The sequence below is a fragment of the Leopardus geoffroyi genome, chromosome B2 (assembly GCF_018350155.1).
Source record: "Leopardus geoffroyi isolate Oge1 chromosome B2, O.geoffroyi_Oge1_pat1.0, whole genome shotgun sequence".
In the NCBI taxonomy this organism is placed as follows: Eukaryota; Metazoa; Chordata; class Mammalia; order Carnivora; family Felidae; genus Leopardus; species Leopardus geoffroyi.
In genome coordinates, this window is record NC_059332.1 from 136,007,334 (window position 1) to 136,025,883 (window position 18,550).

At 45.2% G+C, this 18,550-nt stretch overlaps 1 protein-coding gene and 1 long non-coding RNA gene across 8 annotated transcripts in view; one reads left to right on the forward strand and one right to left on the reverse strand.

Moving 5' to 3' along the window:
* The window catches only part of PLEKHG1 (pleckstrin homology and RhoGEF domain containing G1), a 237,615-nt gene that overhangs the window by 214,183 nt on the left and 4,882 nt on the right, over positions 1–18,550 (forward strand). For all 7 annotated transcript variants that reach the window (XM_045500019.1, XM_045500020.1, XM_045500014.1 and 4 more), the window contains 4 exons: positions 2,522–2,617; positions 4,953–4,991; positions 6,973–6,995; positions 11,825–13,466. In XM_045500019.1, the coding sequence (XP_045355975.1) occupies positions 2,522–2,617; positions 4,953–4,991; positions 6,973–6,995; positions 11,825–13,466 (1,800 nt within the window). The remainder of the gene's footprint in view (positions 1–2,521; positions 2,618–4,952; positions 4,992–6,972; positions 6,996–11,824; positions 13,467–18,550) is intronic.
* The window catches only part of LOC123609171, a 33,043-nt gene continuing 17,123 nt past the window's right edge, over positions 2,631–18,550 (reverse strand). Inside the window, exon 3 of the long non-coding RNA XR_006717647.1 lies at positions 2,631–3,506. This is a non-coding gene — a long non-coding RNA (uncharacterized LOC123609171). The remainder of the gene's footprint in view (positions 3,507–18,550) is intronic.

Genomic DNA, 18,550 nt, shown 5'->3' on the forward strand with positions numbered 1-18,550 from the left:
CCACATATGGGATTGTATTTCCAGGCTTATAAAAACAGGCAGAAAATGAATACAAGTGAGGTCTTTCCTAGAACATAAAACCCGGTTCAACACCGTTTATCGATTCTTGTTCTCTCCCAGATTAAATAGACTAAGAAGAGAATCCGTGGTTTCAGAGACTGACAACTGGGTCAAACAAAAACTTGTACTTAACACATCTGAAATAACTTACTTTTGAGGCATCTTTCCCCAGGTACAAATACTGATTCACGTCCCTTCCATGCTGCTGGCGGTTAACTCTGCTGAGGAAGCAAGAAGCGTTAGTGAGGGAGAATGATAAGCTTCCTCCCCACATGGCTGAGGTCCCCCATTTCACATCCGGCAGCTCCTCAGAGATGATGGGACATGACCCCAACTAGAAGGCTAGGCTGGGGCCTGCTGCCCTGTCTTCTCTAACGCCCCCACCCCACCCCCCATTTTATTCACTGGAAAGCTCTTGAAGATTTTTTGGTGGGGCGCCTGAGTGGCTCAGTCAGTTGAACGTGTGACTTCAGCTCAGGTCGTAAGTCTCACGGTTTGGGAGTTCGAGCCCCACATCGGGCTCACTGCTATCACCACAGAGCCTGCTTGGGATTCTCTGTCCCCCTCCCCACCCCTCCCCTGCTTGCACTCTCTCAAATAAACATTGGGGGGAAAAAAGGTTATTATTTTTTTTAATAAAAACGCTCTAAAGAGAAGGCAGAGTCATGGAGGGGCATGTAAACGTTAGGACGAAAGGGGAAGTGCGTGGGTGGCTCAGTCGGTTAAGCATCTGACTCTTGATTTTGATTCAGGTCATGATCTCATGGTTGGTGACTTCAAGCCCCACATCAGGCTCTACACTGTCCATGAGGAACCTGCTTGAGATTCTGTTTCTCTGCCTCACTTTCTGCCCCTCCCCGGCTTGGGCTCTCTCTCTCCGTCTCAAAATAAGTAACTTAAAAAACAAACAAAAAAATAAGTTTACCTGTCTAAAACAGAAAGAATTAGGAGGAAAGGTGGAGAAAGAGGTCTGAAGAAGCCCCTATCTCTATGACAAACTTCATTCAGTAGAACTATTTCCTCATTCTCAGCCTCTGGGTGCTGGTTCATGGACACCATTAAGATTCTGTGAGTGCACACACAGAATTATTTCAAGCCACTAATCGGTGCTACGTGGCTTTCTTCCAGGCCTAGGACTAGGCTAGAGCAGCCCAGCCCAGGAAAATCACCTCATTTGCCCCACCTTGACTTTGGACTTGTCTGGGTAGGAATAGAGTAGGCCAGTCCATTGGGCCAAGTGACCTCATTTATGTACCTTTGCTACCGACATTGGACAAAAATGTGTGGTCTTTACAATTCTTAGAACCCTCTCGAACTGTAGACACCCTCTGAAAAGCCTTAACTCTACTATAGCCGTGTCCTAAAATTGTTTACCCTTAGGCTTCAGGGTGTAGATAATCCCTGAATATGCTGGAGTGCTTTAGGATTAGACCTGATTTTCCTTGTTTTTAATGCTGATTTATTTTTGAGAGAGAGTGTGTGTGGGAGGGAGAGAGGGGAAGGGAGAGAGAGAATCCCAAGCAGGTTCTACACGGTCAGTGCAGAGCCCAACCTGGGTCTCGATCTCACGAGCCACGAGATCGTGACCTGAGCCAAAATTCAGAGTGGGATGCTTAACCGACTGAACCACCCAGGCGCCCCGAGACCCCATATTCGTCACTGGATCTCGGCCAAAAGGCCGAGAAGCGATAGACCCCATATTCTTAATCTGAAGCCTGTGTGCTCCTTAGACGGGCGGAAAGACATAAACTCTGAAATTAAATGAAAATCCCTTTTCTGGTAAGAGACCCCAAAGCATTCATCAAATGTTCGCAGTGTCTAGAAGGATGTTAAGAGTCACTGCAGCAGAGGCCAGCTTCCGGAGGGCAGGAACAGCCCGACATCCTCCACGCCAGGCACAGACACCTCGTGAAACTGTGCTTCAGTGGAATTCTCCAGATGGCTTTGCCTTGACAGAGTCTCTTCTGTGGCTCATCGCCACTGTCTGTCTGGGGCCTCGTGAGCAAGTTTGGCTGCGGTGATGTTTAACAGAACCATCAGCCCTCTGTGGGGGCAGCGCGTTGCCCGGGACCCTGAGTGGCAGTAGGAGGTTAACCACACCTTGCACGTTTTAAGTAACTTTCTGCAAAGGGGAGAGCCAATGGCTATGGCTCTCTCTGCTAATGAGCAAAAAAGGAGACTGCAGAGAGAGCATGTACGTGTGCACGTGCGCGTGTGTGTGTGTGTGTGTGTGTGTGGGAGGGAGAAGGAGCGCACACGTGTGCCAGAAAGGCACACGTCCCTGTGGACAGACTCCTAGAAGTCCCCGTGATACGTAGTCAACACCAGTTAATGGAAGGAGAGACTATCCCATGTCTGATGAAAAAGAATAAACCCACAGATATCCAGAACAAGCCGTACCAATTTTCTGAGAAGTCGCTGAACACCTCATTCTTACTGGTGCATGTGGTTCTCTTTTCAGACTATCCCGGTTTCTGTTACAGTCCCGAGGGAGAGACTAAAGCATTTTGTGGTTCTAGAGACGGTTCTGCTCCATATCGGCCGAGAAGAAAATCTGGTAAATAGGATGTCGTGATCAAAAGCTCATAATCCGGGGGGACTAGTAATGAAAGATCCTTTCAGTCTGGCAAAAACCACATTTCCCTTCTGGTGTCGGAGCTCACGGCCACTTTGAATACATTGGAAGCTGCCCTAAGATGGGACTGCCAGGCTTTCGTTCTAAAACTTTTCTGTGTTATCTCTCTATTTTCCAGGGAATGTAAAACTATCAGTCCACTAATTCCTCTTTGCATAGCTTCTTACCACTAGCTTGTAGGTACTTAAAGCCTTATTTACTACACTGGGGAAAAATTGTATCCTATCAACGACACATACAAACGATCATTCAGACCTCACCCTTTAACACATGTTTGCTGAACCAGACTCCAGGTAGCATTCGCTTGGGCCTCAGATATTTTTTTTTTTTTTTCATTTGAAGCAGCATTTATTGAGTACCCAGCTAACCCCCCGTGCTGGGCTAAGGACTGGGAATGCAAGAATAAATAATACACGTGATTCCTGCTTGCGAGGAGGTTGTAGTCCAGTGGGAGTCAACAAGGGTGAAAAAGTACCAGTCCGTATAATGGAGCTGTGCTGGAGGTTGAGTAGAGGGAGAGGCCAAGGAAAGAGAGAGATTAACTCTCTAGGAAGGCGAGAAAGCTTCCCAGAGCAGGGGATCTGGGATAGAGTCTGGGGACTGAGGAGACAGATGAGGCGGGGGAATAGCACGTGCAAAGGCCCTGGGGCTGGAGCCAGCGTACCTTAGATCCGACCTCTATTGCCGGTTCTTCAGCCTGGCCGGATGAAGCCGTGGGTAGAGGTGCAGGCGTGCGAGGTAAACCGGAAGGAGAAGTGGCTGGAGCTGCAGAGGGGGCCTAATCACAGACGGTGTGAACTTGATCCCCAAGCTACGGAAGGATTTTAAACAATGGGATATATACCTTTTAAATACAGAATTCTGGGGGCGGCTGGGTGGTTCAGTCAGTTAAGCACTGACTCTTGATTCCGGCTCAGGTCAGGATCTCACAGTTCATAGGATCAAGCCCTGCACTGGGCTCTGCACTAACAGCACGGAGCCTGCTTGGGATTCTCTCTCTTCGTCTCTCTCTGCCCCTTCCTCGCTCGCACTTTCTCTCCCTCTCTCTCTCAAAATAAATAAACATTTAAAAAATGTTTTTAATTAATAAAAAAAGGAATTCTGGTTTGATGTAGAAACTGAAGTAGGCATTCTGTCTAGTCTGGAGGAGAGAGGACAAGAGCCTGGATTAAGACACTGGGGGGTAGGGAGAGTTGGGGGAGTGGGGTGGCATTATTGGGATCCCACAGGACTGTGATGGATGAATACGGGAGAAATGTTGAATGATGTCCCGGCACCTAACTTGGGTGGGTAATGCCAGTGACAACCAAGAGAAGAAATTGGATAGGGGCGCCTGGGTGGCTCAGTTGGTTAAGCGTCCGACTTTGGCTCAGGTCACGATCTCGCGGTCTGTGAGTTCAAGCCCCGCGTCGGGCTCTGGGCTGATGGCTCAGAGCCTGGAGCCTGCTTCCGATTCTGTGTCTCCCTCTCTCTCTGCCCCTCCCCTGTTCATGCTCTGTCTCTCTCTGTCTCAAAAATAAATAAAAAACATTAAAAAAAAATTTTTTTAAAGAAATTGGATAAAAGAACAGTTATGGGGGGAGACAGGTGAGTTTGAGGCATGTTGGTTTTGCTTGGTCTATGGGCACATTGGGGAAATGTCAGATCAGCAGTTAGCATTTGAGGTCTGAGGCCTGGGACGAGGGTCTGCTTTAAGGATATAAAATTGAACACTGTCCGCTTATAGGTGGTAGTTAAAGCTAAAGAATTTGCTCTACTGGTTGTTGGGAGGGTGGTTTTCTGTTGTGCAACCCCTGATTGCACAGCTTAAATTAAAAAAAAACTTTTTTTTTAATCTTTATTTTTTTGAGAGAGAATGAGACAGAGTGTGAGCAGGGGAGGGGCAGAGAGGGAGGGAGACCCAGAATCCAAAGCAGGCTCCGGGCTCTGAGCTGTCAGATCAGAGCCCCATGTAGGGTTTGAACTCAGGAGCCGTGAGATCATGACCAGGGCCGAAGTTGGATGCTTCACCAACTGAGCCTCCCAGGGCCTCCTGCACAGCTTAAATTTTATCCTCCGGTTTTGTGGGAGTGAATGTCTTGCTGTCGAGTGTCTCTAAGCAATGGGTTTCAGGTGTATCTGATTAAAAAAAATAGAGCTCTGATCAAAAAAATAGAGAGAGCTCAGTTAATTTGCCTATAAACTAATAATTCACTTATAAAGAAAAAAATCTTGATTTGGTTTTGCAAATGATGCTGATCTTATTTTTTTCTCCTAGAACCTTCCTCAAGATCACATAAAGTCTTGAAGACCAGTGGTAAGTCCAAAAATATCTTTCCTTTTTTCATCCTTGTTGATGTCCACTAAGTTAAACCATATTTAAAAAAATAAACACCAGATGAGTTATGAATTGATACATTTGATTGACTTCTATAAGTAACGGTGTCCTGTTTTTAAATATAAAACCAAATGACATAAAATATTTGCAATATAGATAACCTGGCATACAAAGATTAATATACCTATTATGTAAAGAAATCCCATATATCAAAAAGAAGAGACAAAGGACTCTTTTAAAAGGTAGAGAGGGGCGCCTGGGGGGCTCAGTCAGTTAACCGTTTGACTTCAACTCACATCATGATCTCGTGGTTCGTGAGTTCAAGTTCCATATCGGTCGGGCTCTGTGCTGATAGCTCAGAGCCTGGAACCTGCTTTAGATTCTGTGTCTCCCTCTCTCTCTGCCCCTCCCCTGCTCACGCTCTGTCTCTCTCTCTCTCTCAAAATAAACAAACATTATAAAAAATTTAATAATAAAAATAAAAGGCAGAGACCATAATTGGGCATTTCACAGAAAAAGCACAAACTGCCAATAAAATATGTAAATAGTCATCCATGCTAGTAATCGGAAAAATCGTACGTTAAAAATCTTTTTTACATCTATTTATTTTTGAGAGACAGAGAGCACAAGTGGGGGAGGGGCAGGGAGAGAAGGGGACACAGAATCTGAAGCAGGCTCCAGGCTCTGAGCTGTCAGCACAGAGCCCGAACCCACAAACCGTGAGATCATGACCTGAGCTGAAGTCGGGCACCCAACCGACTGAGCCACCCAGGCGCCCCAGAAAAATGATACATTTAAAGGAGATAAATGGGGGCTGGGGGGAAATCGGTAAACTCCACCAAAAGATACAGAAAAACAGGCACTCTGAAATGAATAGTGTATCAATTTCTCTAACTTTTTTGGAGCAGAATTTGGCAAAAGCCATTTAAATTTAAAATGTGTGTTTGCCCTGGACTCAGCAATTCCGCTTTTTTTCACTTTTATAAATTTCATGAGGACACTTCCTGTATAGACGTACTCACACAAGTATGGCTAGATCAGTGTGTGTGTGTGTGTGTGTGTGTGTGTGTGTGTGTGTGTTCTTTGCAGCCTTTGTAATAGGACAGCACCTCGAATGCCCATCCAGTGGGAAAGAGTTAAGTAAATTGTATAATACTACGCGGAATATTCTGCAGTTGTCAATAGAGTACCTCCCTACCTACTGACCAGAGTATCTACGTACATTCAGCAGGAAATGCAATGCTGTGTTTGCACCTTTCTTTTAAAAACAAAACCATGTATTGTGGCGGGCTGGTGTCAGTGGGTATGGGACCAGGAAAGAGGACCATCAACCAGTCTGCAAGAATGGTCATTGCCACAGGGTGGGATTTGTGGAGAGGGTTCGATCCCTGTTTCCTGTATATGCTTCCGTAATTAAACAGTTTTTGAAGATGATACACACGTCATCAGGTGATCTGAAAGGGCGTCTGTAAGGATGTGGCTGTACTCGCCCCCCCCCCAGACACCCACCTGCACCACTCCTTAGCCCAGCGCCAAGGTGACCCCAGTGATAAATGCTGTCTGTTCCTTGCAGTCAAAACCAGTAAATGTTTAAAAATTAGCCCCAGCATAGTCTTATGTTTAAGTGATTGTCATGGCTTAGGGCAGGTATTTCAGGTAATACGTATTTGGGAGGAAGGCTGTGGAATGTATTAACGTGAATCGGTCTGTTGCTCGTAGGGATTCAGAAAGATACTTCACACGCAGATGCATGGAAAGTTGTTTTACATGTAATCCAGGATATATGTCCAGGATAAACCGAGTGGCATTTTCTGAAAATTAGGTCTAGAGGGCCCAAAAGCCTCTCAGGGTTCCGTTATTAGCAAGTTTTAAAGTCCTGTGAGAGAGGAGTGTTTACATATGTATGAGTTACATTTTTTAAACCTCAAAAAAAAATGCTTAAACCTTTTTTATTTTTCAGAAACAGCACAAGACATCCAAAAGGTAAGCATTATGACATTTCTTATTTTGAAATGTTTACTGAGGGACCCTTTAAAGTACCCTTATATATCTCATCCCCGGTCTATATTCCAAGTGTAAACAGTTATTTCACATCGTGAGGTAAGATTTAAGTAAGGACTCGTCCTTATAACCTCCTCCCTCCCCCTGCTTCATTTATCAGAACCAAGGCAACGATTTCTTCATCCCTCTGTCCCACCTCTCACCTCCAAAGCTGTAAGGTTACCTAAGCTGTAAATCTGCACCCTGAATGCTAGTGGGGTCCACCCCACATTGCCCTGCACGTCTGTGCACACAAGACCCAGGCTCCTGCGTCCCAAACGTTGCCCCCTTTTTAAAGCATTAGCCTTCGGTCACAGGGATCTCCTAAGAATATGGTCCCGCTGTTGGTAGGAGACGTAGGGTCATATGTCAATATAATGAAGCTTCACTATGTGAAGTTTCATTTTTCTTCCGGTAAAAGGTTGGGCGAAGGGGAATAAAAATGGTGTGCTCTTTTGAAAGATGCATATCCGAATTTATTACCTACGAAGCACAGATCTTGTATCCTGACCTGGATCATGTCTCATATGGCTGCTGACCAATTGTCTAAGTTAGTAAGTCTTCGAAAACTGGTTGTGGTTTCTTGTGTAATGTCTTATATCTGTGAGGATGTGGTTACAAAGAGCTCTTCCCACAGTCTCACTGCACCACTCCTTAGCACAGGGCCCAAGCAACTCTGTTAATAAGTGCTTATTATCCCTCCATTAAATACAGTAAAAAGTCTAAAAATCAACAGTCTTCCCCCGAAGTAACTTTCTTAAGATTGGAGCATGCAGATTTTTTTCAGGAGGTACGTATTTTTGTTTGGAAGCTTTTGAAACATATTAGTGGGTTATTGTCCTGAAGTCCAGCACGAGCTTTTGATTTTTGTTTGTTTGTTTGTTTGTTTGTTTTCATAAACAGCACAGAGGGTACCCTCGTCTTTAAGGCAGCCAAACTCAGACCTCGGACCACTGAGCCCTGCTCAGTACCAGTCGGGGGGATCGCTCTGTTGGTCCTAAAGATGGGATCTCAAGAGCTTATTGGAAATTTTCAGCAATAGTGATCCAAGCCAGGTCTCTGTATGGGAGAAGAAGAAAAGCAATGTACTTTTTTCTTAGTGGTAAAGTTCTGTCTCCGAACGCTAATGAACAATACCGAATGTAAGGAGGATAGACTTACTGATGACTGAGGAGTGTATAACAGGAAATACTCTTGTTTGTTTGGGTTTTTTTAATGTTTATTTTATTTATTTATTTATTTTTTTAAATTTTTTTTTTCAACGTTTATTTATTTTTGGGACAGAGAGAGACAGAGCATGAACGGGCGAGGGGCAGAGAGAGAGGGAGACACAGAATCGGAAACAGGCTCCAGGCTCTGAGCCATCAGACCAGAGCCCGACGCGGGGCTCGAACTCACGGACCGCGAGATCGTGACCTGGCTGAAGTCGGACGCTCAACCGACTGCGCCACCCAGGCGCCCCTTAATGTTTATTTTAGAGAGAGACAGTGACCGAGCACAAGCAGGGGAGGGGCAGAGAGAGAGGGAGCCACAGAATCCGAAGCAGGCTCCAGGCTCTGAGCTGTCAGCACAGCCCGGACGCGGGGCTCGAATTCACAGACTGCGAGATCATGACCTGAGCTGAAGTCGGGCACTTAACCGACTGAGCCACCCAGGCGCTCCAGAAACGTTCTTCATAATAGCTTAACATTTCTCCCGGAATACATATTCCAAGGCCTTTTGTATGTGTATATGTATGAGCGTGTGTGGCGGGGGTGGGGGGGAGAGAGAGAACGGGAAGGAGGGAGAGAGAGCAAGAGCAAAAAAGGGGAGGGGCAGTTAAGATCATGTACATGCTATGGATTCAGACATGGATTCAAATCCATTTCTGTCACTCCTAAGCTGTATGGCTACAGGCAAGTTGTTAACCTTACCGAGACTTAGTTTTCTAATTTACAGAATTGTCATAAAGATTAAATGCAAAAATACGTGGTTTTTAAAAAATTTTTTTAACATTTTATTTATTTTTGAGACAGGGAGAGACAGAGCATGAACAGGGGAGGGGCAGAGAGAGAGGGAGACACAGAATCCGAAACAGGCTCCAGCCTCTGAGCCGTCAGCCCAGAGCCCGACGTGGGGCTCGAACTCACGGACCATGAGATCATGACCTGAGCTGAAGTCGATGCTTAACCGACTGAGCCACCCAGGTGCCCCACAAAAATATGTTTTTAAAAGTGCTTATTAATACAAGGGCACGTGGCTGGCTGAGTCAGTAGTGTGTGACTCTTGATCTTGGAGTTATGAGTTTGAGCCCCACATTGGGTGAATTATTTACTTAAAAATAAAATCTTTAAAAAAAAAAAAAGTGCTTAGTACAGAATCTAGAACAAAACACATGCTCCACAAGTGGTAGCTATTCTCGTATCATTATAAATAGCCATAATGCTGAGAATGTAGAAAAACCATGGGGAAAAAATGTTCTTCACGGCTCTAGTGAAGATATATATGCCTCTAGTGAGATGTATAAACTGCATGCTTGTATGTTGTGCTAAATCCTCATACTGATTATTTCTAAAGCTAAGAGTTTCTTCAGTTCTCCTGGTGATTTATTTGATATAAAATATCAGTTTCTAGGGGCGCCTGGGTGGCGTAGTCGGTTAAGCGTCCGACTTCAGCCAGGTCACGATCTCGCGGTCCGTGAGTTCGAGCCCCGCGTCGGGCTCTGGGCTGACGGCTCGGAGCCTGGAGCCTGTTTCCGATTCTGTGTCTCCCTCTCTCTCTGCCCCTCCCCAGTTCATGCTCTGTCTCTCTCTGTCCCAAAAATAAATAAACGTTAAAATATCAGTTTCCAAAGTCCAAAGTTTCAACTAATTAGTTTTATTAAAAGCATCTTTTGATATTAAAAATGCAGGTTTCTTCATTTACTAAATGGTCTGGGAATCGTTCTGGAATGGAAGATTTTAAGAAAGTATTACTTGGCTGTTCACAAAATGCTTTTTTTTTCTTTTTTTTTTTTTAATTTTTTTTTTCAACGTTTTATTTATTTTTGGGACAGAGAGAGACAGAGCATGAACGGGGGAGGGGCAGAGAGAGAGGGAGACACAGAATCGGAAACAGGCTCCAGGCTCCGAGCCATCAGCCCAGAGCCCGACGCGGGGCTCGAACTCACGGACCGCGAGATCGTGACCTGGCTGAAGTCGGACGCTTAACCGACTGCGCCACCCAGGCGCCCCACAAAATGCTTTTGTTACACTTTCAAAGTGCTTTGTCATGATTTTACTAGTTAATACTAACTTTTTTTATTTTGTAAAATGTAGCCACTGGCTGCCCATATTTTATAAACATGATATCAATACAGTCTGAGTAAGGTAAAAAGGGAGAGATATTAAAGGGTGAGGAAAGAAAATAGAGTCATAAATATAATCCTATATATATATATATCCTACATAATCATATATATATATTAATCATATATATATGTGTTTATATATATATATATATTTGTGTGTGTGTATGTGTGTGTCCATACGTGTGCATATTCATTGGTTCCTAGTCCTCAAATGGTCCACGGTTTGATCACATGAAAAAAAGTGAGCACAAGATTAAATGACTAATGGGGTGGGGTTTTTTTAGCTTTTAATTTTTAATAGAAAAATAACATTCAGGATGAAATTTTTTTCTTGCCTTCCCTACACTTCCCTTCCCTCCCTGATACACAGACAGGCAGGCAGGCAGACACATTGCCGAGAGGTTATTCCAAGAAAATATGTATCCCAGTTTCATGGACAAGTGATGAAAAATTCTTGCTCATTGGACCGTTCTAATTGGTTATTACAGTGCTTCAATCAGAAAATACGTCCCTGGTACTAATCAGTTTGAACTGGTCTTAACCCTTGCAACTCTTTGAAGCTGATCCTTCTACTACAGACGGCATCAGAGGCCGATCTATTCTCTGTCTGCACACTTGAGGTCCATCAAGGAAGGTTCCAAGTGATAAAAGACCCCATTGTGTTTTTTTATGAGACCTTGTTAACGTGGCTCAAATATTTTACTTCCTAACAGGTATCTAAATATTACTTAATCAAATATATTTTGAGAGAAAGTAAAAAGCTCACCAGCTCAAAAGTGGATTAAGTTACATTCCTGCAACAGAGTCTCTGCCTAGAATTTATAAATCAAGGCAATGCTGGTCAGGTGCAAGGCAGGTCTGCAGATTTCAGAGAAAGCCTCGAGCTGTGCCGTCAGGTTACTGAGAGAGGCTTCTGGTACACCAGAAACCACAATAGGGTTCCTAGGAGTCAAGCCTCAAAGAGAAACCAGATACCCTGGCCCTCGATACCCATGTACGTTCACACATATAATGTTATTTGCCAAGTGCGCGTCAGAATTATTTGAAGCATCTAAGAGTTTTCTGTGTTTTGCCGATTCCCTGCATTGGGGTAAGGGATTTGGAGTCAGACCTAGGTTTGCATCCCAGCCTTTCTACCAACTAGAGAGAGCCTGGATTTCCTTAGTGTGCGATTGGTACAATCACATCTAACCCGCAGAGTATGAGCATTACCTGTGGAGAATGTCTGCAAATGGCCTGGCCTGTTTCTAAGTGCATATCAGTTCCTGTCCTTTCTGCCCCTTTTTGCAAAACTCTGAAGTGCTTTTCCCCTCAGTGAAAATCAACATTTACCGATCATTTGCTTTAAGAATATTATAGTCCGGTGGGAGAGGCAATGTGTAAAACCAGGGCACTCTGTGTCTATGGCACTCCGGTTCAGTCAATATGTCTCTATCTGCCCCAGGTCTCCAGAGAGGAAGGGTCTCCCCCGCGGACCTCAACGGGACCATCTCCCGCACAGAGGAACAGTCAGCCGAGCACTTCTGCCATTATCAGCGTGCTTCGTGGGGGAGGAGCCATCAGAAACATCTGGACGGACCACCAGATCAGACAAGCCTTGTTTCCTAGCTGTCGGTCCCCTCAGGAGAATGAGGATGGTGAAGATGACTATCAGATGTTCGTGCCCTCTTTCTCCTCCTCGGATCTGAACTCTGCCAGACTGTGTGAAGACGGCACTTCCAGTCGCCCGTGCAGTTGGCACATGGGACAGATTGAATCCACAGAAGCCACCGGCTCTGGCCGCCGGGTCGTCAGGCGGGCCAGTAGCGCTGGCGAGAGCAACACGTGTCCCCCCGAAATAAGAATTCGGGACGGTGGAGGCTCTCAGTATAGCCCCCGAAGGGAACTGCAGAGTGACCCTAAAACAGAAGGGCAGGAAGGAATGACTCCCTTTGGGTCATCCGTAGAGTTGACTATTGATGACGTAGACCATGTCTATGACAACATAAGTTACGAGGACTTGAAACTGATGGTTGCCAAACGGGAAGAAGCCGAACCCACGCCCCCCAAAACAGCCAGGGACTCTGTCCGCCCCAAGAGCACCCCGGAGCTGGCCTTCTCAAAGAGGCAGGCTGACCACGAGAAGACCTCTCTGCACACGATGAGGGACGGAGCGCCAACTGGTCGCCAGGCGTCGAACCAAAGCACACACGAACTCCAGATGGTTGAGGAAAACATCTATGACACCATAGGGCTCCCAGATCCACCCTCACTGGACTTCAAATGCAGCAGCCTGAAGCGTCCCAAGAGGAGCACCTTCTTAGGCCTGGACGCCGACTTTGCATGCTGCGACAGTCTGAGGCCCTTCGTTTCCCAGGACAGCCTCCAGTTCAGTGAGGACGAAGCCCCTTACCACCAGGGCCCCTCTGATAATGATTATTTGAGTTTGCTCTATAACTCTTTCAGCTGTAACCTGTCCCTAGCCGATAAATCGATATCTGATAAACTGTCTGAAGAAGTGGACGAAATCTGGAATGACCTGGAAAATTACATCAAGAAAAATGAAGTCAAAGCTAGAGACCGGCTCCTGGCAGCATTTCCCGTCAGCACAGAGGACATGCCGGGCAGGCTGTACTCCGAGAGCACCCCCGAGCTGGGCAGAGAGGCGGCACGTTCCGTGTCCACGCTGTCACTCCCGGAGGGCCACGCTTTCCTCACGCCGCTGAAAGACAGCGGCAGACCTAGCCGGGCCAACTGCCCGTTTGAGGAAGACCTGATTTCTAAAGAAGACTCCTTTATGAGTCTCAATCGGCTGTCTCTGGCCAGTGAAACACCTCCCATGGAAAATCCCTACGACTTGGCCAACAGCGGTCTGTCCCAAACAGACTTGGAAACCCCTGACCCTGGGACGGATGCCACAGATAAGACAAGAAGCAGGGTTTTTATGATGGCCAGGCAGTACAGTCAGAAGATCAAGAAGGCAAATCAACTCTTAAAAGTGAGAAGCCCAGAGTTGGAGCAGCCACTGGCCGGCCAGCAACAGAAGTCCACGCACAAAGACCTGGCGGCCATCTTAGAAGAGAAGAAGCAAGGGGGCCCTGCCATCGGTACGTTCCTTCATACTGCTTTCCTTCCTTCTTGAAAGTAGGATGTGAGGGCAGCTTCCAGGTTCCAAATGTCCTTAAACCTTGAGAACGTTGCCTCTCAGACGTTCATTCTCTCAAATCGAGACCGCTGCCTTACTAACAAACACTGGCGAGGCCGTTGCTCATCTTTTCCCACTTTTGGCTCAGAGTCTCTTGGAGTAAGATTTGGTCTCAGAGGCTTTTGTTGTAGGTTTAACACTGTCACTGCAGGCTTGATGTTTTAAGCCCTGTTCTCCACTCTGAAGTGTAAAAAATAGCAATCAGTTGAACTTGTGGCATCACGTAAAGCCTTTCCCTGTGAATCAGTGTGCTGGGAATGAGCAGTGGCTCAAGTACGCTTTGAAGATTTGGAAGCCTATGGAATAGGGTTGTTCCAGAATCCCAACAGAAAATGCCCACTCATCCTAACAGGGGAAAAGGAGTCCTCTCTGCTCTCTTTAAGAGCTATTCACATTTTATACCTTAGTTGTTTTCCACGTATTTCTGTTACCAGTTTGTGTGTGTGTGTGTGTGTGTGTGTGTGTGTGTGTTTTAAATAGCTGCTATCATGCATTTAATACCATCTCACTTGGTATTCTCACATAGCTTCCAAAAAGTTTAATAACTTCAGTCAAGCCTCCTTTCTGGGGCAGAAATCTGGGATCTCAGGTACAATATTGGCAGGACTGGGGCTAAAGGTTTGACTTCTCTCTGTGTTATAAAGAAGTACATACACAAAACTCGACACTGATCCTGGTGGAAGGACACATGTGTGAATGAGACACATGACTGTCATAGGAGGAGAAACCTGAGGGCATGCTGCTTCTCACCTCAGGAGCTTTTCACCTCTAGACCCAGAGAGATTTCTGGGGTTAGGCCCAGGAGTCTGCAGTTTAAAACAGTGTGGTCTTTTGATCCTATTTTAAGAATCCCTGCCCTAGATTTTTCTGACAAAGGACCACCTCAGTATCAAATGAGAGGAGACCTTTCTCCAATTAAAAGTAAAACCCAGATGGCTCAGTATCGAGGCACATTCAGGTAGTTAGCAGGATAGTGACACGGCTCATCTGGCCAGATTGGTGCCACTCACCCCCTTTCTTGGAGGCTGATTTCCTTCTCTTCGTGGAAACCAGAGAATGAGAAGGGGATCTCCAAATCCAAAATGAAGCCACAAGCTACATGACAAGGACGTATAGGGATTTTTTTCAGGTTTGGGAGTATTTAAGAATTGTCTGCAGCTTGCCTCTGTTTCTAGAACTAATCACACAGTGAAGTTTCCTAACAAATAGGGCAGTTAAGCCCTGGAATTGCTACCTGAAGGACTTTGCAGACTCTCTTGAGTCCTTCTTCTTCTTCTTAAATAAAATAAAGGTGAAAAGTGAATTTTGTATGAGTGTGAGAGACCAGATGGGCATATGTTTTTCCCCCTTGCAAGAATATGCTCGAATTGATTTGGATCCCTTTTCCAACGCTAGCGTTGCTAAGCTGGTTTGTTGTTACACGTGGAAAAGAAGTGGGTTCCAGCCGCAGAAGGACTCTTTGGGGACAGAGATGGCATTGTAAACAGCAGTGCAATCACTGACCAAACCTGGGCTAAGAGAAATCCAGTTCCAAGGTTTCTGATGATGGTAGATTATACCAGCAGACTGTCCTTTAAAAAGTGGTAATCGCCTGAGCCAGGTTGTTTTGAACACGGACCATCTATTAACATGCAAAACTCAAAAATTGATAGAAGCGTGTCCTTCAGTGCTGTTTCATTCGGGCTTACGACTACTTTGAATAATCTTCTTTTTTACCCACCTTTTAAGTATGGACAGATTTTCCTTTTGGGGTTTTCTTTTGCTTCTTTTTATTTTTGGTTTGTTCTCTTTTTGCTTTTACCTACTGATGTCTTCTTGGGATCCCATAGGATCTTTTTTCAGCTTTGCATCTGGGTCCTTTCTTGACATGGTGGGCTACTACCGACGTTCTCCCCAACCAAGAGGAGGAGATCGCTCCAAAGTCATCTTCTGAGGGCGGGGTCTCCCCTGCTGTCTGGCAGGAGCACGTCCCTAGGGCCTGCCATCTCTCAGACCTGAGGAATCTTCCATCCGGGTGGATCGAGACCACTTCCTGTGCCCACTAGGCTTTCAATCAGTTGACATGATGACTCCTTTTCTCTCTCTTGTTTATCTGGGCACAGGACGTCATAATCGAACGGACCGATTCTCCAGACTTCTTCGTATGGGCCTTGCCACTTTGCCAGGAGCTTGCTCTCGGTGTTGTACGGAAGGAGGAACGCCCTATTCACCTGCTGAAACTCTCGAGCACCTTTATTGAACTCTCTGGCGGGGGGTCTACAGGCCCCGGGTCAGATTTCTGCCTTTAAATCACCCAACCAGGTCTAGTGTCCCCCGCTGTTTAGAGCCTATGATAGCATGCCGGCATTCTCGGTCAGTCAGACCTCCCTCCTGATTGTCTTTGAGGCCACGAAACCTTTGGGTTCCCTTTTTGTGTGATGTTTTACGTGGGAGAAGACTCCATATAGGTTTGAGGAATTTTCCTTTTTTTTGCATAAAGTAGAGAAGGCAAAATAACATTTTATGCTTTGGTCCACACCTCAAGCAGTATCAGAAACATTGACATTAATCGTCTGTCTTGAAAGCAATATATTTCATACTTTTCTCGGTAAGGATCACTTCAAGCTTTCATCTGGAATCCTAAGAACACCACCATTGAAATGAACAAAAGAGAAGTAAACCAGGGACAGCCCTGGGTCGTCACATAATGATAATAGACATGTTCTATAAAGTCTGTTAATGCCAGAACTAAGGATGATGGGGACCTCTGAACCAGCTGACCGATACTAAGGTTTTTAGATTAGAAGTGTCGTCTTGCACTGGCTATTTCCTATATACATCTGGCTAAAGAAATCTATTGAATGACACCTGTTCTTTTGGAAGCAGTCTCTTATTCACATTGCCATCAAACAAGTTATAGACTCTCTTAGAATGCCAAGCTGAGACAAAACAGAACAAAAACTCTACAACTTAGATAGGCACAGTATATTGTCTACTTTTAAGATACTTTTTATTGCAAACCTATAAATGGTCGACTTTTTATTATCCAAAGGTAAACTGTGTGCATTATGAGTTGTCCATAGGAAGCATTTTAATCAAAGACTACTTTCCTGCTTCCTCTTTTTCTGCTATGCCCCTGATTTTCTAGGCTGCCTTTCTACTCTCTGGGGAATGGTCTTAGAAAAAGCACATTCATTTTTTAAAAAAAATTTTTTTAATGTTTATTTTGAGAGAGAGAATGTGAGTGGAGGAGGGGCGGAGAGAGAGGGAGACACAAAACCAGAAGCAGGCTCCAGGCTCTGAGCTGTCGGCACAGAGCCCGACACAGGGCTCGAACCCACAAACCACAAGATCATGACCTGAGCTGAAGTCGGACGTTTGACTGACTGAGCCAACCAGGCACCCTAAGCACCTCCATTTTTAACACAATGCTTAAAATAAAAGGTGGCAGTCCAAAAATTATCAGAATAATTAAGTAGTTTCCGAGACTGGTTTCTATCCGAAATTATGCTTGGTGCTCTGTGAGGATTGTTCTCCAAGACTAAAAGCTCATAGACTAGCTGGAATGATAAACTAGACCACATAAAACAATTAGCAACACAAGATTGAGTGTATGCGTGTGTGCATGTCTATGCATGTGTGTGCAACCAATAGCTAAATATTATGGTCCACACTAATACAACACTTCAGTGAAAGCAAATGGATCAGAAAATGATTCACGAAAGGGGTAGGGCTGATAGAGGGTCTTGAGAGGTAAATCGGATTTGATAAAGCAAAGGAAGAGAGTGTGATTAGGAAGAAAGAGGCATGAGAAATACTGTGGATTTTTTGGGTAATACATGGTTTCAGGTCATCTGGGCTACCATGTTCATACACAACTTTATGGTTAAACTTTGGTCCTGAAATAGTTTAACCAAATGTGTTTTGTTTTGTTTTTTTTTTCAACGTTTATTTATTTTTGGGACAGAGAGAGACAGAGCATGAACGGGGGAGGGGCAGAGCGAGAGGGAGACACAGAATCGGAAACAGGCTCCAGGCTCTGAGCCATCAGCCCAGATCCCGACGCGGGGCTCGAACTCACGGACCGCGAGATCGTGACCTGGCTGAAGTCGGACGCCTAACCGACTGCGCCACCCAGGCGCCCCATAACCAAATGTTTTAATTAGCTCTCATTGCTTTCCCCGAAATGGTCGCCATATTGGAATCTTGTAAAAGTTCAGAGCCTTCCTGACTTAGCTGCAGGATCAGGTGCAGGGCCGTAATATAAATGACAATGGTTTGGGCAGAACCATTGGACTTTCACTAACCAGTGACTTATGTCTAAAAGTTCAGTTGCCTTTGTTTGGGTTTCATAGTTAATGAAACATTATAGATTTCAGAATGGCTAATGTGAGCACCTTGGCTCATGTAGATTTTCTTAAAGTGCTTTTTTGTTTTAATGTTTATTTTTGAGAGACAGAGAGAGAGGGAGACCGAGCATGAGTTGGGGAGGGGCAGAGAGAGAGGGAGACACAGAATCTGAAGCAGGCTCCAGGCTCTGAGCTGTCAGCACAGAGCCCGACGCGGGGCTTGAACTCACAAACCGTGAGATCGTGACCTGAGCTGAAGTCAGACGCTCAAGCAGCTGAGCCCCCTAGGCGCCCCAATCAATACTTACAATCTCTTAAGGGGTTGCCAAATTTAATTGGCGTTGAGAATCGTCAGTATTCCATTTAAGGAATAATAGCTCATGTTTTTGTTACTAGAAATTCTAAACTGATATTCTCTGTTCTTCCAAGGAATCTGGACTTGAAAACCTGAAGGATCTGAGTGTAGGGTCTGTACAAAGTTAAACAGACGATTTACCCTGATTTGGAGGACTAGGGAAGCAATTTGAGAAGCTCGCAATTAAAGGCACACAGAGTAATTGCAACTTGTCTTCTGTTCTCATAGAAGATGGAGACAAAAGAAATGGCAGAAACTCAACTAAACATTTTATTTAAATTCAAGGGATAATTTGCTAACAAT